General features: G+C 43.0%; 2 protein-coding genes across 3 annotated transcripts in view; both read right to left on the reverse strand.

Annotated features, from left to right (window-relative positions):
- The window catches only part of camsap2b (calmodulin regulated spectrin-associated protein family, member 2b), a 32335-nt gene extending 17581 nt beyond the window's left edge, over window positions 1-14754 (reverse strand). For both annotated transcript variants that reach the window (XM_070844703.1, XM_070844702.1), the window contains exons 1-3: window positions 14280-14754; window positions 8790-9049; window positions 995-1174 (exon numbers count right to left, since the gene is read on the reverse strand). In XM_070844703.1, the coding sequence (XP_070700804.1) occupies window positions 995-1174; window positions 8790-9049; window positions 14280-14418 (579 nt within the window). In that variant the 5' untranslated portion in view covers window positions 14419-14754. The remainder of the gene's footprint in view (window positions 1-994; window positions 1175-8789; window positions 9050-14279) is intronic.
- Window positions 14755-16032: 1278 nt separating this feature from the next.
- Window positions 16033-19905, reverse strand: ticam1 (TIR domain containing adaptor molecule 1). The gene is made up of 2 exons (XM_070844871.1): window positions 19720-19905; window positions 16033-19441 (listed from the first exon to the last, which is right to left on the reverse strand). The coding sequence occupies exon 2, from the start codon at window positions 19299-19301 to the stop codon at window positions 17481-17483; it is 1821 nt and encodes a 606-aa protein (XP_070700972.1). The 5' UTR covers window positions 19302-19441; window positions 19720-19905; the 3' UTR covers window positions 16033-17480.
- Window positions 19906-20940: the final 1035 nt, after the last annotated feature.

A 20940-nucleotide genomic window follows, 5' to 3' on the forward strand; every position in this document is an offset into this window, starting at 1 on the left:
GTGGGTCTGTGCTGGAGACAGGAGAAACTTGAACTTGAGAACAAGTGGCTCCACACATCAAAGAACAAACTTTTCACCACCACCTCTGTCCATTAGCCACTGATGCTAAATATTACTGCAACCCAATACACAGCACCAAGCTGACTTCTGACTCAAGCACAATGTAAAAAAACCCCTCAAAAATTACTCTAAAGATAGTATTTTTATCATGAAAAAGCAATAATTTTTTACAACTACTGCTTTTGTGTCCTCAAAGGTTCTCTACCAACACTGATGTAACACTTTGTCCTGAGGATGCACAAGGTCACGTTGGCCAATCACAACACAGACAGACATGTGTTGTTTTTATGTGTGCCTGTAAATGAATCCTGCACGTGTATCTTCCTCTCTCTGGACCGGAAAAGGGAGCAGCCAGCAGTGTCTCCAGTAAGGAATGGCAGTGATCTTTGTATATATATTTGGTTAATTCATGCCAGCTGGGGCTTGTTTTATTTGCTTCTTTTAAACAAAGTAAAATTAGATAAACCATGAAACATCATATTTTGAGACAACTGTGTAAAAATCCTTGTAGAAGCCCCTTGCATAGTCAGCAGCAAGTGACTAAATAATCTATAAGATGATGAAATAAACTAAAGATGCAATCACAGAGACTTAATCATTGCCCTCTTAAAGCTTACAGCCCACTTGAGGTCTGACTTTACCCTCCCAATCCTGCTTTAGCAGACCAGAGGAGGTTAGGCTGAGTCAGTTATCTCTTAACAGTTTTTCTGTCGTGATTACATGTGGTCGGTGCCAGTTCTTCATCTAGTTCTCTTGCAAACTCATTACAGTTTGCACCAGCAGTGGAAGAATCGCACGCCGACTTTCCAGCTCATGTCTTCTATATCCGCAGCAAAACAAAGAACTGTGTGTCTGCCACTGTGAAAGGCTCAAGGATGTGTACAGTCCTTGTGGTTTTGTGTGCACACCAGTGTGCTCCTGCGTGTCTGTGTACCTTGTTGATCCAGGTGGTGATTGCATCCTCAGTGTCATAAGGCAGCTCCTGGATGTGTCCGTCACTGTGTGAGGGTTCAGCGGAGGAGTACCTGTTGATGCAGGACATCACTCTCTCCACACTCACCATCTCCACGGTGTACGCCATCATCAGTGTGTCTATGAGCGCCAGATGGGAACTCTGTAGAGACACACAGCAGAGTTACAAAGAGTGCCTTTTTAACCTTCCACTTCTTTTCAAAAGCAGCAGACTGACTATTAAACTTTATATTGTTTTATAATCCCACGTTAGTGCTTCTCTGTGCTTCTGCACATCACATTGGCTGTGGAGATATTCTGGGTGTTTTTGAACGGCAGAGTTGACAAAAACAGATGTTTTCTTTCAACAAAATCACTGAAATGGTCTGAAAGTTTTGCTGTCTTGAAAGAGAACAGGTATCAACCCTTTGGATTACAGCTATAAAAGGCATCTGAAACAGCTTCTACAAGACAGCAGTTAGGATTTGACAGCACTAATTTAATAAATCAGATCTCATCTGTCTAAAATGCCTTTCAAACAATCTGTCATGTGTTCACCTCACTTTTATGCAGATCTTCGAACCTGAATTTGTAAGTGTGTAAAGAACCCATTAAACGAGGCAAAGGACAGTGCGAGTGGTGTTCCTTGTGCACGCGAAAACTGTGTTTCAAACGCAGTGACGCCACATGGCAATCTGCTGCAGCTTTACGCATCTGAGGTACAAATTCTAAAAGAAAAACACTGAGCAACTAATAATGTGGAAATCATTTCCTGTGAAAAAGTGAAAAAGGTAGAAAAAGGTGAGAATTTTCACCTAAAGAATTAGTGTTGGGAAATACAACATTATGTACTATGAGGCCACATAGACCTGTTTAAGTTAGAGATTTTGCTGTACTGTGATAATTTTGGGGGCATTTTATGTTTCTTTTTTTAATTAGTGAGTTGACAGTAGAGAGATGAAATATGGAAGAGAGAGAGGTATAATATGCACAAAGGTATCCAGCTGTACTCTGATCTGCACCTTAAACACCAGCACACCCACGTTCATACTGTGGTAGCTATCCCTTAAGTGCATGAGGCCATTATGGGCAATGTTACACGTTTTATTGGATTTTTACATCAGTGTGAGCCGAGAACAAACATTATTTTCTGGATGTTGTCCAATGACATATTTTCAGTTGATTTTAATTAGAAATTCTTAACAATATATAATAAAACTGTAATTTAATGTTAAATGTATCACAATACAGGATTTCATCCATATCACCCGGTGCTGTAAAAGATGTTTTCACATCTCCATTGTTTCAGTGACGGAGAATTTAGTTTGTAAGAGCACATATTCCACCATGGTGGCTTTTCATTTTTCACCTCGCTCCTACATCACACTGACTTTGCTTCCTCTGAGTGGATTTGTGTTTGTTAACTTCAGCAGGAGCTCAATAAAGCCACTGTGCAGTTGTTTGCTTTGTAAGCAAAGATCTTGCGTGTGCCAGCAGCTCAAAGTGTAGTATGTATCAGGCCGAGGTTTCTGTACACGTCACGCAGTAAATCTATCATGCTTCAAAACTGCTCTGTGTTGTGGACGGCAGGACGTTGCTGAGATGACGGCTAAATGGGAACCTATAAAGTTTATCTTCAGAGATTCAACCCCTCTTGCCTCATGACATGTGAAACCACTTTACACTCTCAAATATCTGTACGTGAAGAACTTTTATAGTGCACACATTATCAAATGAGTTGAGTTGTTCGAGTGGTTTTAACAGCCATTAACACCAACACAAAGCTTGACATTCTCCTGGCCTTTCTAATCCCATTCCAGGCCGGTCAGACCTCCCCTTCCCTTTCCTGCCACACCACGGGTCAAAAACATTTACGCTGTGTTTGCGTCTGTGTGTGTGTGTATATGTGTGTTCTCGTCTCTTACCTAAGCATCTACCTGCATGTCTGAACAAACTCCTTAAGTCAGGTGCTCCATCATCCAGATGACTCAAACCAGTGGACACAAACAAGCAGTGAGACCTCGTCCCACCGGAGCCTGGCCTCAAGCACAGGCCTCACTTCATAACCACAAAGCCTCATGTAACAGCCAGTGTGACCAAATGTTTCCCCAAGAAACTAACAACTGATCCAGTGCGACGACTCTGGGCTGCTACTGGTGCTCAACGCCTGCACCACATGTTGTCCTGCCAGTCTAAACACACAGCGTGTACAGAAGAAATGTGGCTCTTAGGAACAAACTCCTCATGGAAATAACTGCTGAGATACTTAAATAAACTGGACTCAAGTGTCACCTCATGTCATTATATGTTATTCATCATTTTAATTGCTTAGCTTCATTTAAAAGAAAAAGAACTGTGACATTAGTGTGCTCTTTAGATTTCCCAGAGACCACAGTAATGTCTTCAATTGCTTGAAAATAATTAATCAATTCTTAAAACTGACATAGCTGACCTGCATCATGATGAATGCTGGTGGACAAACACTATATCATACTGAATGCTACAGCTGCAGCGTATTAAATGGGTAAACAGGATTGTTTGGATTGGCGCTTGAACCTGATATTGAACTGTCTATGAAACAGTCTGCAGGCACTGTTTTGAATTCCTGCATCTTCAGGATATTGCCAGATATTTGGCATTGCGTGCATTCTCCTCCAGAGGTGCAGTGGCCGGTCTGGCTGACAGCTGGACTGATGGACGGACAGACAGAAACGGAGAGAGAGAGAGAGAGAGAGAGAGAGAGAGAGAGGCCAAGCAGCTTAGGCAGAAGCTGGAGATCAAGAAAACATGATCTTCATGAAAACCCAGTGAGCTTTTTCTGTGATTGAAGCTTTTCTGAACTAATTTGCATAATACCCCTAAATCTTGAATGGTGTTAAGAAGCTTGTGTAGGCGTGTGTGTGCATGCATCCGTGCGCGTGTGTGTGTTGGACGGAGAAGCCATGTGAATTTAAATGGTGATGACAACTGACTCACTTAATTTAAGTTTTAGTGGTCATCACTTCACAAAACTGTACGTTTTGTAGATTTTCTAAGGGACTGTATGAAATGTATCATAGATGGATCAAATAAAAACATAAATGAAAAAGAGGTAACGCCTGCACACTCATTCTATTTCTTAAAAATGTATTAATAATTTTACTATTGACAACATTTCGATCCTTCTTCAGTGGGATGTAGGTCGTCAGTAATAAAAACCTTTTTGTGGCATGAAGCGAGTGTGCAGGCGTTACCTGCTTTTCATTGACACTGTCTACTGATAGTCTTGCACCTACGTGTTGTGCATATAATTACTCTTGTTTATCAATTTAAAACAGACATGAGTGGTAACAAACACTGGGGAGAGCATTGATTTTTAAAACAGTGATACGTGATGTTCAGCCCTTCTTCAGACCTGAATAATTTTTATACAGTAAGTGAAAATAAACATGTTGTGAAGGTTTGGCTGTGTCACTCTTCTAACAGGACACTATATTCAGATCCAACCTGTGTGTCAAGATACATGCATGTACATGAATATGAATGTGTGCATAAAAGACAGACAGACAGACATTGTATGGAGCCACTGCTTACGTATCTACACACTGTTCTCATACCCGCTACTGTTGACACTACTGCATGGATTTAAAAGCCATGTGCTGCCTATTATCCCTTCACAAAGACCTTTGGTGTGTGTGTGTGTGTGTGTGTGTGTGTGTGTGTGTGTGTGTGTGTGTGTGTGTGTGTGTGTGTGTGTGTGTGTGTGTGTGTGTGTGTGTGTGTGTGTGTGTGTGTGTGTGCGCGCGTGCGTGTGCCGACGCAGGTCTGAACCACACAAGGTGACAGACATGCCTTATAAGGATGTGGAAATGGCAGACACTGGTCATAAAGAGCTGTAAAGAGCTGCGGTGCACTTATACACACTAACAGCAGCATCAGTATTCATCCTCACTGCTGCTGTATGGCTGAATGAGTGTGTGTGCGGGTGTGTGTGTGTCCTTGATCAAAGGCATCTATAGGAAAGCACAATACAGCTGAACAAACAGATAATCAAAGTAACCTCTGCTCTGCACAAACATCAGTTCGACACAGGTACACACTTCAAAATGGCCTCTAAGCACCACCAGTGTTTTTATTGGACAACTTTACACCTACATGTCTGGTTCTACTGAGATGTTTGTATGTACTCACAGTTACGGTGCAATTGTCCAAACTGCCACTAAAAATCATGACCGCTCTCGCTATCTTTCCCACACACACATCCATAAAATCTGCAAAATCTTTCAGCACTATTTGTCAGGAGGCTTTTAGCCAAAGGTACACGCCCCTCTGCAGGAAAATTAAATTACAGCTAAGGCGCTCTCTCCTCCATCACTTTCTCGTCTTGGTGTTTTAACACGTAGAGGGCGGCGCATGTGAGCATGTGTGAGACGGAGAGAAACAGGAAAGTAAAGCTACAAAAGGACGCACAGGTCGTGTGCACACTGCTGGAGGCCTGACAGCTCTCTGGAAGTGTGTGTGTGTGTGTGTGTGTGTGTGTGTGTGTGTGCTGTGTGTTTGAAGCAGGGGTAACAGGGTGGGGGCTCTCCTTTTTGCACCAGACGTGCTTTGACTCACTGTGAGACCCCACCCTCCACAGTGCTGCAGTAGCGCACATCACGTCTTCCTCCTTCCTCCTCTCCTTTCCTCTAACCCTCCCTGCTCTCCATGTGCTCCGCTCCTCTCCTCCCCCGTCATCTCCCCTTTTTTGCCCTCCTCCCCCCTCTTTCCAGATGGCCATATTAACAGTAGACCTTTTCCACTCATTCTCTGGCACACACACGTCGTCCCGCCTTGCCAAAAAGGCAATACCTTACCCTTCCTCTCCTCTCTATCTTTCCCCTCACACACCTCCTCCCCATCTCCCGCTTTTCCACTCGTCCTCTTGCAGACTTCCACATTCACCCCTTCCTCTCTTCTTTTGCTCTACTTTCCTGCTTCCTCCTGGATCACAGCCAAATGGCAGTCCCCCTCTTCCCCTCTTCCCCTCTTCCCTCCTTCTCTCTCTCTCTCTATCCATTCGCCCTCTGACAGACTGCCACGCTCCTCCTCCTCCTTGTTCTCCTCCTCCTCGTTCTCCCCCTCGACATGAGTTATTCCTCTGTTGCACAGTATTTGGAAAACCATGAGGTCATCATTTTCTCTGCAGATATACCATAACCCAAAAGGAAAAGCCTCAACTTTGGAGTGACTGAAATGATCCTGCTGAGTCTGCAAACACAAACGCAGACACACAGATAGTTCCTCTACTTTTCCTGAACCAATCTAACGAACTGAGGAGGGCACAAACCAACAATACGGATGGACACATTAACAAAATGCATGGCAGTGTGTTACACAAATGAAGGTCGATAGTTATAGGGAGTCGATGAGTTGTACGCTCCATTTGTCTACATAACGCTGTCCACTGAATCACCTGCCATAAACACAGAGTCAGAGAGAGAGAGAGAGAGATGTACAGACACACACCAGATTACATTTACTTTTATAGGTGTAAAAGGACTTGGGATCATTGCACCTGTTCCCCTCTCATTACTCCCACCTTCATGACACCCTCGATCAATTATATGGTATGGTGTACGATCAACTGTAAACATAAAAATGTCCTTCACTAGTGGCTTTGAATTATCCTCTAGAGCTGTAAAAAGAGAGAGGACAAGCAGAAGGCAAATAAAATACTGGCTACAACCTAAGAGAGAGAAAGATGTGTGGGCACTGGTGGCCTTGATGATATATGCTTAAGCTTCCATGAAATATTCAGGAGATAGCAATGTCCTGAGCTCTTTTAATCCACAAAGATGGAGTTTGGATGAGACAAAGGCGAGGTGGCAAAGGCTAAAAGGAGGAAAGTGGCATACAGAGAGAGCGAGTTGAGGAGAGAATCAGTAAGACAGAGAGACAGGAGAGGGAGGGAGGGAGGGTGCACTGCAATGCAGACACCTTTTGGCGTCAGCAGAAGTGCCCGGTCTCCAGCCATGCGTGTGCTAGCAGTGTGTCTGGATAAAGCTGCCAGACTCACAATTCTTTCATAACTAAAACACCATAAATAAATGCTCAGCATCTATCCCACTCTCCTCATGCCCAGTGAAAGGTGGCATCGATATGTTCTCCAGCCAAGACAATGAGCTAATTAATTGATTAGTCAATCAATAGGAAATTATGGATAGTTGCGGTAACTGTTGAGAAAAAAGATCTTTCTGGATCTGTTTAATGTCATTGTAAATTGTAAATGTCATCATTTTCTGTCATTTCCTGATATAAATGACTACCTATAAATAGTTCAAAAAAGAATTTTCAGATTAATATCAATCAATAATCAATATAATTGTATGTTGCTACTCTATTATGTTCTTCCACCCACTGCTGCACACTGTGCTGACATCATGCGACTAGAATATCTCTCTGTGCTGTGAGCTAAGGCATGTTTGCCCTATGCTGTCTAATGACACAGAGGCAGAACAGTGAGTAATGGGTTGCTATAGGAAACCCATCATTAGTGGCTGTTTTTCTCTCAACAGGACAGACCTTGGAGGACGGTCTAACAGTAGGACACATGGAGCGGTACAAACAAACACACCATCATATAACTCACTTATTCCCTATGAGGGGAAGACATAGCAAAACATACGGTAACATTCACTGTTATCATCGTCCTGAAACTATTAGTTTAGACTGATCAATTAGTCAAGTGACACAAAATAAAGTCATTTTCAAGCATTTGCTGGTTCCCGCTTCTCAAATGTTTGCTTCTTTTCTCTTAATAACCTTGATAATTAACTGTTTAACTGAGTCTCACACTTATTCAAACTTCGTGGGACAGGTTCAGGAGAGTTGAGGTGGATCTGTTCGCCTCACGCTTTCCCCCGGTCCCCCTGAATCCTCGTCTTTTATCAGCATCCAGGAGGTGGGTTTAGCAGTTATTCTGATGGCTCCAGAGCGCATGAGCATGTTGTGGTTTCCGTCAGTGGTACAGCTTCTGTCGGGGTAACCATGGCAACTCCAACAAGTTGTCAGAGACATGCTCGACCAGCTGGACGGTTTAATCCCAAACTTTCCAGGGACAGACCCACTTTTGATGGTTTGTCCCCTGAGTGTTTGGAAAGGTTAGATTTCCCTCCTGAAGTAGTCCGCACTGTTCAGGGTGAAGAACTCCATCTACTACAGCCTCTGACACACAGAGATGGTCCGCTGATCAGAGCTGCTGTGTGGAGAGGATCCACGTCCTGCCCTCTAACTCATGAGGATTCAACTCATCTGTTAATCAACACCGTATTTTTGCTGCTTTGGCAATAAGCAATATTAATCTTTTCAACTATCTGATAGTAGGAAACAGTCAAGATTCTTATTGCTGCTTCATGGTTCAACGGTTAATTAATAAAATCCCTTGTTTGGGATTTGGCCTGTTACAGTAATAAGTCAAATTTGATGATCCAATCTTGGGTTCTGGGGATTTGTGATGGACTACTTTTTGACATTTGATAGACAATTAGTATAAAATAAATAAATATTTAGTTGTAGCCCTGATTTATATTCTTCCGTACTCACACAGACAGGAGCCTATGTATGGACTGTGGTCTAAATCATGTGATCCCATTTCACACAGCATATCTCCTTGCTTACTGACATACATGCATGTGTATGTGTGAACATGTACATTCATATGGAGTACTAAAACTATGTAGAGAGATAACACATAAATAAGACTGAAATGTGAAATATAAAGGCAGCAGAAAAGTCAGGATGTTTTCATCTCCACCCACCATGTGTATAGGCGTGCTGGTCAGATCTCGCTCGGTGACCAGTCGGTCCTGGTCTGTGACGTACAGGCCTTTCTGGGCCAGGGCCTGGATGACGGCGTTGTGTCCCAGTAAAGGTTTGACAGCATCGCTGCGGAGGATCAGGCTCCCTGCCCGGCAGTAGAGCTCTGCAGACTGGAGCAGGCAGGCCACTGGAGGCTTCAGGTGCTCCTGGTTGTACTGGTCCCTGTATAAAGGCTCAACCAGCTCCTCTGGAACCGCATCTGATGGGAGAGAAAGATACAGAAAAGGAGAGAGGATATGGGTTACAGTTGGATTTTACAGCTCCATCTCTGCTGAGACACCACCATCCACAGAGAAGCCAACAGTGAATGCATGCAGGCAATAAAAAAGCTGATGCTATTCTTTCTATATTTCACCGCCTTTCTTGTTGTTGCCAAGGCTTCCCATAGTGCATTGTAGCTCAGAGCCTCGCCTTCATGGCCACAACCAGCTCAAAGCTTAACATACACATAGAATAACAAACCCCCAGAAAAGATGTTACAGAGTACACCACGAAACCACCCGAACATCATCATGAAAACGTGGAGGGAAGTGAGTTTATTTCAGCCATAAAGGTCAGTTAGCGGTGAAAGTTAGGCTTCAGGCAGAGCTTCCACCATCACAATAATAGCACAGCAATGTCATGTGTGTTTGGTTGGTGCTTATCTTCCTGAAGATCTTGTGAGCACAAAGCCATGGTGTGTGTGTGTGTGTGTGTGTGTGTACGTGTGTGTCAAATATAGTGTACTGTGTAGCCTTTATGCAGGTAGCTCCAAGTGTATGTTACAAAGCATAGAGTACCTTCTAATCCTGTTACCTCATGCTGTAAATCTGATTTGAAGATAATAGCTGGGCACACACACACACACACACACACACACACACACACACACACACAGAGCTACAGCGCTTGGACTCACTCAGTCTTCTCTCTGTCTTTTTTCACCATACTATGTTGCTGTTAACCACATGTTGTGACTCAAAGTTTTACTAAACTAGTCATCAGTCTGTCAGTGAATGACATACTCCATCTACTGTATGCACTTCAATCCTGTGTGTGTCGCTTAAGTCAGGCAAAACCCTAGTATAGGAATGTGTGTGTGCGTGTTTATAACACTGTGTGCTCCAGTATGAGTGTGTATTCCTGGTGTGTGGGGTCATTTCCTCTCTGCCTGCGTCTGAATCACACTGACGGAAACAAAGGACACTAAAGGAATCTGTCTTAAAGGTACAGCTGTATGTTCCTTAATCCTTCAAAATAACACTGTTGAAGCAAAGGAGCTCAACAAAACAACATAGTAAAATTAAATATTTAAAGTGCAGTCCTGAAACGAAACAAAAAAATCCACTAAGCTCGTGATAAAACCTCTGCAGTTTTCCAGCGGCTGTGGTTGGTGCAGCCCTGTCATAACCCTGCACTGGGTGATGAAAAGAGATATTTAAAGCGGCAGGCAGATGTTGAACCACGTCAACATCTACTTTACAACAAGCCCTCCTACGTCTAGTCACAACCATTAAATTGATCCAATTTCTGTCGGAATGGCAATAAAGCTGATTAATGGAGCTGTACGAAAAGGAAGCTTTGAGGTTAATGTAAAAAAAAACATAAAAACAAAGGACAAGCATCCTAGTATGGCAGAGAGAGCAAGTTTCTCTAGAGTTCATGAAAATCTGCCTTGTCAAGTAAAAACCCTCTCCTTTGTGTTGGCCATCAAAGAGGAAACAGACAGGAAGTAGCTGCCACAGGAAGCCCAGGCACGGAGAAGACTGCTCCCCCCGGAGACCCTCCGGCATCACAGCTCAGCATACACAGCGTCACGGTCAGCAGTGTTTGTCTCCGCTGCCTAACTGCTCTTTGTTTAAAAAACATCCAGTCAGTGATCTGGGCTGCCAAGTGGTTATGACAGAGGTTAGATTAATAGTTTATTAGCTTTACTATACATGTTGTTAGTACATGTTATGGGCTCATTACTTTAAACCTGCAATAACAGATTCTTTGGCTATGAACACTGACGTATTACCACCTGGTGAATCTAAGTCCAACTTTCACCCCATTTTAGCTCTGTTTTAGTCTCCACCAACTGTGTACTGTCTGTCGTTTGGTGGCCTACAGTCGGTTTTCTAGTGAAGACATGTGCACAGTAAACACAATGGTATGGCTTGAACATGATACAAAAAAGAAGGGTAAAAAAACCTAAAAGAAAACAAGATATCCAATATTTATTTACATTCCTGCACTCTATGCTAAATAAGATAGTGGACAGCATGAGCTAGCTTTTTATGTCAAAGCACAGCAACATATGAAACACAAAGCCATGAAAATCACAGCACAGCTGTGAGCTGATCAAAGCCTAAAAACCACTTCACTTCACATACTTCAAGGAGTATGTATGTTTTCATTCAGGCCGATCGCTACACCATCTGACTTCAATGACCAGATTCCTCATAGCGTTAGAAGCAAAGCAGCATTCATTACACTGAAAACTAGATTAAATACTCTCGTAGCCCTCTGTGGTTGTTTTTGCTTTGTTTCAAGTGATACCGATGGAGTTGAAGATGCATGTCCATCCATCCGAGACCGTCTTCTCTTTTGCGAAAAATCATTCCAAAGGTTCAGATTTTGTTCAATTTATACTCACAAATTTGCTGTTGAGTGCAATTATACCGACACTGGAGTCAACAAATGCCAGACAGTGATCAGTAACCACCAGCTACATTAGTCTAATGCTGTTAATGTTAAATACTTCCTCCACTCAAACATGTGTTCTGGTTAAAGTTACTTCACTGGGATGTTTGAGCTTCACTTGAAGTGTAGATTTTGACACCAGACAATTTTTTTCACATTCATCTGCAGAAAGTTTCTCCGTGCTCACCTTAAACCTGAATTTAACACGTGGACGTGGGAACATGAGTTTGTCACATAGTGGACTAGTTTGGAAGCCAGTCATATGCAGCTTGAAACTTGAGGACACACATCTGAGAATGGACATCTTGTATCCACTAGTTGAGCTGAACAACATTTGTATATTCATAGATTCTGGGTATTTCAATAAGAGAGAGGGAGAAGATGTCATTTCAACAATATTCAACAAGTAAATGGAACCATTTGTGGAGAACCCATATAGGACACAAGTACTTTATGTGTCTTAAAACAGGCTCACAGTGGTGTTGGTCCTCTGCTGCCACGCGCTCCATTTTGTTACAAGTTCATATGATGACAACACACATCAGCACAAACATGTGCTGACATTCATTACACACCCACTCGCAAAACTCCATAAGCATAAATGTCAGTCCACTTCCTAAAACAAAGCATCTTAAAGCTCACTTGTTTCCTTGTTTCTTGTTGATTCTTTCACTTAATTCTGCTTTCTTTTCTAAAATGTCCTCTTTTAACCCTCACCTTTATCTTTCTGGAAATCACTCTGTAACTTCTGTTTTGCTGAGCGCTATAGGAATATTTGTGCTTCTTTGCTTTGTGTCTGCTTATGCAAATCCATCTCTCTGATTTTCCGCTGCAAACTTTCAGCCGATGAGAAAGCTGCTACATCTGAGCATCACCAGACTCAAACCATCGCTCATCCGTCCAAATTAGGCCAGACGAGGCTCTGAGGACCGGCCATGAATTGGGCCACAGTTCTCGACGGTGCTCGGAGCTGAAACTGTGTCACTGGAGGGACGGATGGGAAAAAACAAGCAGCAGCAGTATGTTAACAGCCGCAGGTCTTGTTGGACTACGAATGGCTGTCTCACATGTTGCTGTCCGCTGCCTTGGGTGTCCCTCCACTGCTTCACGCTCTCTGAGTAAAAGAGTCGTGTGCAGCCACTGTTGGATCAACGGTGGTGTTTCAGAGGTCTGTCTTTTGATCTCCCTCCTTCTAGGCGCCCACTCAGGGACTCGGGGAGTGCTGTACGTGGAGGAGCAGCCGTTAAAGGCATTCATTAGGAGCTGGAGTACATTTTTCTGGGCTGAAAGCACGCTGGAATTACCCTTCATGAGGGTAGGCCGCCTGAGCTGCCTCCAAACCACACTGAGGACGGGAGACAGGCCAGAGCTCGGACACATGGAGCCACATATGAAGACTCATAAATGACAACATAACTAATGTTACTGAGAGGAAAACAGCAGACTGTCTGTAAACTGTTATACTGCATGCAGCTAATACAAACAGGAAGATATTTGGTCGATTAGTCGATCTATTAATTGATCAACAGAAGCTTGGTTAGCAACTATTTTAATAATCGATGAAGTCCATGATGGATTTAGTCATATTTCAAGCAAAGATACAGAAAAATTCTCTAATTCTAGCTTCTCAGGAGTGAGGATCTGCTGTTTCTCTTTGTCTTATGTGATAATAAACTGAATATCTTTGGGGTTTGGACTTTTCCTCCAACAAAAGAAGACATTTTAAGGTGTCACTGTAGGTTTCACGAGAGTGTGATGGGTATTAATCACTATATTGTGACATTTTATAGACAAACAGACTGGTTGACTAACGATCGGCTTTCTTCCCTCATCAAATGTGACAGTGAACAAAATATTTTTAGGGTTTTGGTTTGGTCAAACAAAACAAGCCATCATAAGTTGCCACCTTAGGCTTTGGTACAGTGTGGTGAGCGTTCATCGACATTTGGATTCCATATTTCAGAGCATTTAATCAAAAGGCTCAAGATTCAAAACAAACAGGAGGAAGTCATTAAACAGCCACAGCACAGGCTGCGATCAGTTTACCGTTTGAACAAAATGACACACGTGGCTGCACTTCTTGCACTTGTTGACATGGTGTCTCTTTGTGGTGTTTGCCCTGCTGCAGACCAGCCACTGCCATCAACTCTCTATCCCTTTCCCTCGAAAATGCATTTAAATCTAAGTGAGAAAGTAATGGACAGACTGATGTCAGCCGCAGTCCGAAACTTGAGCTACAACAGAGACACAGTGAAGTCCTCACATCTGCTGACCAGCCATCAGACAGTAAAGGCTGACAGTGAAGATCTGTGGTTACATAACATGTGTGGTCTGACTTCTGCAGTGGGAATAATTAGCAGGAGGCATGCAACAGGTTAAATCGGTGACACTGTGACATGAGCAGCCATGGAGCAGATTTGACCAATGAACTCGAGGTAGAGGCTGTCATATGATGAACACTGCAATGTAAACACAAATACACAGAAGCAATCACTGAGCCTAAAATCTCATATAGTTTGATACTCCTCACTCTGTGGGTGCAGAGGACCAATGTGGGCCTATCTTTGGGAGGCATTTTTCTATCCTACTGCTGCTGGGAAGTTTTTATTCATAACAACAGGATTGTCAGTGACAGTGAGAGTCTGATTGTTAAAAAAATAGTCCCTGAAGCACCTCAGCATCAGTCCACATGTTAGATGATTATCTTAACCATGTTTTCCACTTATCTAATCCAGAGATGAGAACGATTAGGAGGCGCCACCTACCCGAGCCGAAAGCCTTGGCCACCAGCCACGTCAGGCTGCATGATATCTTGGCCCTGGTGAAGTCATAGTGGTCGAAGCTCTTGATGGCGGGGACGATGAAGGTCCGTCTCATCCCCCTGTCCTCTCCCGCATCTCCCATCTTCCCTCGGTCAGGGTCCCGCTACGCTGCAGCTGGAGGATCAGTCAGCCTGAGGAGCTCCTCCTGACTGCGGATGACATCCCGTCCAGAGGAATTCAATGCAGCAAAATTTCCCCTTCTCCAGAAAAAAAAAAAAAAAAAAAACTTTGAGCGTGGCCTGATTGTTGGAGAGCACGACGAGTGACCAAATTGCGCTCCTCGCTTACATGAGCACCATCCTCAGCCTTAAATGCCCCGGTGTTTCAGTGATATCCTTAAACCCTGGCGGCAGGGCGCAGTTTAGGAGCAGGGTTTCTGAGGATTTCCTCCATTCCCAGGCGTTATTATCCTCAGGGTGTCCGACATAACGGAGCAGCTGAGCGGCGGAGGAGGAGGACGGCCACGGTACGACGGCCCCAGAGACACACATTAACTACAGACACTGTCTCTGTCCATGTTCTTTTCTTCCCAAACTGTTTTTCCCCCCTCTCTCTCTCTCTCTCCCTCCGTCTCTCTCTTCTCTGCGCTTTTCCTGCCGCACCGATCGGAGGATAGAGCGCACTGCGCATGCGCGATCCACCCACCCAGTCTATTCATCCTGACAGGAGTCACCACAATGTGAAACTCACCAAGGTGGAGTTAGCTGGCAGCAGGATCTCTGACTAAAGCACAGTGTGCTGTTTCCATGGAGAACCGGAGAGAGAAACACTTTTAAAAAAAATAATCACAGAAAATATCTGCAACAGTATCATTCAGCGGATTCACAGACAGTTGAACATTTTGCAAGAAAGAAGAAAAGCAGTGGCAACAAAGTACCTGTACTCTAGTACTGTACACATTTAAGGTCCTTGTGTTTTTCCTCAGTATTTCCATTGTATGCATCTTTATATTTCTACTCCTCTACTTGAGAGAAAAACAGTGAAGGCTCATGTTTACTCCGCTAAATCTGACTGGCAGCTTTAGTTCCTTCTCAGATTACATTGTCCAAATTTGGTGATCCTGAATTTGATTTTTTTTTTTTAAGATGAATTGAAGGATTGAGTGTTCCTTTATGTGGTGAGAATATTCTCCTTCTTCTTAAGCCAAATAAATGTAGTTTAAAAACCAATTGGTTCAGATGGAAAATGGTTCATTATAAAGCTGAAAACAGGCCATTTTTTCTGAGCTCATAAAAAGATGATTTCTTAAAGATGCGTGGTCCTCACAGGACAGCGATGCTACAAACATATGATGATCTTATAGACCATGATGCATTGCTGTAGATTAAACAAACCAACAATACATAAACTAGTTCAAATTTTCAAAACCGTAAACATCTACAGCAGCAAAATGTAATATACACATTAATGCAGCAGTGATATTAATCCAAAAACATCAGATATAATAAAAAAAAGCACTGACATGAAACACTTTACTGCACAATCAATACTTTTACTTCTGATAACACTTTCACACTTTTACTTAAATATGACTAAGAAGTAAAAAGTAAGACTTTTGCTTGTAGTGGAGTATTGTTGATCCTTTTACTGAAGAACATACCTCTGCCACAGAAGAAGTCATGAATACACTCATTCTATATACATTTTTTTATTTTCACTATTTGCATTTTGCAAAACTTGAGACTTTTAAACCATCATACTTCAAAGGGAGATATGTTTTATCTGATGGCTGCAGTCCATCAACATTAGATAAGCCTACAAAATACTGCTGTTTCCTAATAGAGGATGCCATCACAGACTCTTTTGTACAGGAGACAAAATAATAAAAGGGACACCCTGGTCCCACCTGGTTTGTAGGGGAGTGTCCACATGCTGAAATAGCCGTGCACCTAGATACAGCTGAGTTTAGGCTGAATTAGGTCGCACACACACAGATACACAATAAGTAAGAGCCAGTCTGGGGTGTTCGCCTGGCTGATATACAAGAAGTGAGTCTGAGCCAACAGCATGCCCCCAGAGCATGTGACACCTATAAGGATACAGACTTAACCTGGTCATCCATATCCTGGAGGTAGTGTACATGATTTTAACCTGACACAGACAATATGACACATTTCTTTATTTTAGCGCCTGAATTCAACTGAACCATTAAAAATATCAAAATCCACATAATCACTAAAATTATATCAATTTCAATACCAAATGTTATTATTATTATTCAAATATTTTAGTACTTGTTCAGTTGTGACAACAGAAAAGTAAATGTAGTAAAGAAAACAGAGCACATAAAGACTTAAAGTGACACTTATGGTATGGTGAAATTTGAATAAAACACCTCAAAAAATAAGTTACAAAGTGCATCAGACAAACACCACATGAGGACAGACAGATGCTTGTCCTCATGAACTACTCAAAGCAAACGGTCAGCGTGCGGATATAAGAAAAGTGGATCAGCCCTAGCTAAGCGTGAACTTGAACTGATCAGGAAAATCTTAAAAGTTAATTTTATTATTTATTGACAACTATGTCTCTAACATTTTGTTAACAGCCTGCTGCTGTTGTCTTCTGTAAATACTGACAGGGCAGAGAGCGACAGTGGTTCAGAAGAGATGACAGAAAAGTCTAGGTTGACTTTTTACAGTTACACCATCACATGTGAACCCATGTGAACACTTGGAAAACACAAAAACTGAGACTTAATCTCCTGTTCCTTCAGATACCTGAGCAGCATTGCTATGGAATATCCCTGCAATCCAAAGATCCAGTGAATGGCAATGAGGAGCTTTGAGGGTTGTGGGACAGCACTGCTCCCTAGTGCCTGAAATGGGATCATACAGCAGCTTGAAATCAGGAAGTATACATCCCATCTTGGTCAATAGATGGCAGTCCTCTGCCGTATATCCATGTGAAACGCTCCAGCTCTGCTCGGCAGACTGTCTGCACTGTGTTATCTCTAAGATGGCCCTTAATTGCCTTTTTGACAGTTTTATTGGCTTTTCTTTCCCCAACAGATTTAAATACATTGAAACGATCTGCAGCGAATGTCCCATAGTGGGTCTAACAGAGATGACATTTTAGTGTTCAGAGAACATGATCATTTCTCACATTGTCTACCAATGCAGTGGTTCAATTTCATCTTTAAGCTTATTGCTCTTCATCCTCTCTGTGCATTGAATCATCATTGCCTGCACCTCCACCCATGTCCACAGTCATTTGAGAGTCATTACCAATCATAATATACTTAGCATTTTCAATATGAATATTTGGTTGTTGTGGCCACCAGGCCCTGCCCTCGCCGCCATGCTGTTCTGGTAGCACGCCACCGCCAAGAAGAAGGTTTTGCGTCATTAAAAGGTTGAGGTTCTCTCTCTCCAGCAACTGTGCTGTTTTACACTCTCTGATTAGCTGCCTTTGGTGCAGGTTTAATTGCTTTAGCCTCTCTTGTCTGTTCACCTGTCTTGTCACTGTCTGCTCTTGAGTCCAGATTGTCTTTTGTGTTTTAATCCTTGAGGGAGACAAAAACTTTTGTAATTTTTTCTCAAAGCCCTTGCTCTCATAGAGCGGAACGATAGTCTGCAAAACCAGAGGGATGCTCTGTCTGGGAATGCAGTTCTCCTGTGGCAGCAGAGGGATAACGGTGTTGCACTTGTGTTTCTTGTTGATGGAGTTGATAAGGGCAGAGTTTGTCTTCATCTCCAGCATGCCAGTGTTGAAGTTGCAGGTGAGCAGCAGGAGGGTAAAGGCTGAGTGGTTGATTGCGTCCTCCACGCACCTCAGAGTGCTCTTTCCAGGGATGGCAAAGTCCTCCGAGAAAGTTGCACCTTCAAAACCAATGACCGTTTCCACTTTCTTCCGAATGCTCTCTGCCATATCTGCATCCTCTGGCGCATGCAAGATAACAAATGCATAAAATATTGCCTCTTCCTCCTCTTCTGCACTGTTACTCTCACACATTTCATTTGGAACTGGCATTTTGGGCAGAAAAAAGTTTGTTGCAGTGGGCAGTGCAAAGTTTGGTTCAGTGGTGTTTTGGGTGGTTTTAGTCTCATTCTGAGTGAGAAAACTGTTCAACTTACTGCTCCCTGCAGCTAATGTTTCATCCATCCTTGAGTGTTTCCCTGTTCCAAGCACAGGAGGTTCAAGCTGAGGCTCTTCAGATGTCTGAGATTGCCCAGGTGCATTTTTTGCTTCAGGTTTCCCAACAAGGAGGACAGGAGCATTTAGTTTGGATTTATCTGATGTTTCTGGAGTTGTTTTGTTGTCTTCAAACAAGGCAGTTGGAGGAACACTTATCTCTAGATGAGTGGGGTATGAGGGCACTGAGGAGCTCGCCTGCAGTGGGCTGGGCAGGCTGCGGGCTCTCTCCAACTGATCTTGGCACAGAGTAACTTTTAAAGTTGTTTTTCCTTCATTCAGGCTGCTATGAAGATCATGGTAAGAACCTGACTTGAGATCTGTGGGGGAACACATCCACTCTGCACACTGAGGCCCACAGACATCTTTAGCTTCCTCCATGAGCCGATCATACTGCAGGTCTTCTGGATTGCTTGGCTTTTGGTTGTCACAGGAAAGGGCTCTCTTATACGCCAGGTTTCTCAGAAGTGGCTCACACAGCCTCTGTTCGGACAAAACTTTGAAAACACGGGCCAACACTGCCAAAGATTCTCCTGCAAACTCTTGAAAATGGCCACACTGAATGCCAAAATCTTCCAGTTTACCTCCACTCATGTGCCACTTTTCAGCCAGATGTTTGGCAAGACAGTTGTCCTTCAGCGTCTGGAGTTTGTTCAGGGCTTGCGCCTCCTTCTGGAGAATGATCAGACACAAGGCGTGTATGATACTATCTTCAGGAGACTCACCCAGCTGGTATGTCAGACTTACAAGTCGCTCTAGCGGTGATTTTACTAGTATGTCAAAAACATCTCTCGGCCCTGTCCCTGGATTTTCTTGTTCCCCGTGACTCATTTTCTATTTTACTCGCTACTCAACCTCCAGCCTTTGACAGAAGCTGATAAGATCACATGTGGCTTTCCAGCATATTCTTCATCATTTCTTCAAAAACTTGTAGACGAGAGACGTGCACAATTTCATCGACATTCTTGTTTCTATAAAGAGATTTTTAAAAAAAACATTAGAAGTTATGTTGTCATCATGACATAGTGAGAAGATTTTTTCTTTGTACTAGAAGAGGGCCCTGGCTGCTGCAGTAAGGACCGAGCCTTGTGGTTCACACCCCACCAGGTGAGCTAGTGAGGCGCCAAAGCCTGTATGACTTACCCTGATGATAGATCAAAGTTTGTCATTCTTCCACTGAGCTCCAACTGGCCTTTTAAACTGATCTTCTGACACTAAAACAAGCAAAAACATGATGACAGCTACTCACCGGCATGGTGTTGAGCTCCAGGTGCCATAAGATTAAATAGAGCTTTTATCTCAGCTCAAATAAGGAAGTCAGTCAGGTCTCTTTTCCAGCTCCAGTTCAGTAGAAAACTCTTTTCTCTAAACAGGAAGTTCTTGGTTGGAAGGAGTTCATTTGAAGCCGAGCACAGAACATCATTTAATGCGGAGACTCTTGTCAAAGTTTTAGTCAGGTTTATCTGTAGTCGTATCATGTGAGTAGTAGGCCTCCAGCAGCCTACACTTTAGCAGAACACAATGATGATGTCACAGCTTGTGAAGTAAGGGAGCCCATGAAGGACAAAGGACAAAAACAGGAAGCAGCATTCATGACTACAAAAAATATAGTCCTTCACTTTACCGAACAAGTTAACAGATGTTACATTATGCAAACATTCACTGTGTACTTTGTGACATTGTCAACTTTAGTATACTTCACGCAACATTGAAAAGCTGCCAAAAAATCACTTGTGACGAGTGTGGAAGTCTTTGGCTCCACAATAGGCCCAGAGGAGAGAAGAATTCTGGCTTTTCTCCCTCTCTGCTGAGAGGCAAGTGTATTTTTATCCACGGAGGAAACCTCCAACCCTGTATTTACCAGGGGTGGGGTCACAGCAGGCAGAGTGCAAGCCAACATCAAATCCCTCAATGCAGTGCAGACAGAGAGCCTCTCTGTTCTTACTGCTGAGTGCAGTGTGATATGTTTACTGTATGACCACCTCTAAGGGATTAAAGTAACTCTATAGGAAGTGTGGTTTCTACTGTATGTCTATTATAGCATTGGCATGTATATGCCTTTACAGAATCAAGCATCACATTCAGTTGAGCTGTATAGCACATACCACCTAGACCACAGCTCTGCTGTTTTTGTGTGTGTGTCTGTGTGTGTGTATACGTATATATAGTATCGGCTGTATGACCTGGGAAGGGGTTTCATAGCATTATATCACATCTGAATCCTTAATATTAAATCCCTAATAGAATTGTTTGGTGAGCAATGAATACATCTCTTAGTGGAAAAAAAATATGTTGTTTTGTTGTTTTATTTCCAGTCAGTAGAGATTCAGCTGTGCTGATGCTGTGCAGGGCTTTCACCTCCTATTTTGTCACTGATCTGTGACATTCACTAACCCTGTCCTGACTCATTTTTCCTTTTGCTGCGAGGGGAAACAATGTTTGCTCCTCACTGGGGGGCTGTGCCGCAGCT

Source organism: Pempheris klunzingeri, chromosome 15, assembly GCF_042242105.1.
Source record: "Pempheris klunzingeri isolate RE-2024b chromosome 15, fPemKlu1.hap1, whole genome shotgun sequence".
Classification (NCBI taxonomy): Eukaryota; Metazoa; Chordata; class Actinopteri; order Acropomatiformes; family Pempheridae; genus Pempheris; species Pempheris klunzingeri.

Bases quoted from the DNA above. Each gene is read 5' to 3' on its own strand.
- ticam1 (XM_070844871.1), bottom strand. From the start codon at position 19,301: ATGAGTCACGGGGAACAAGAAAATCCAGGGACAGGGCCGAGAGATGTT.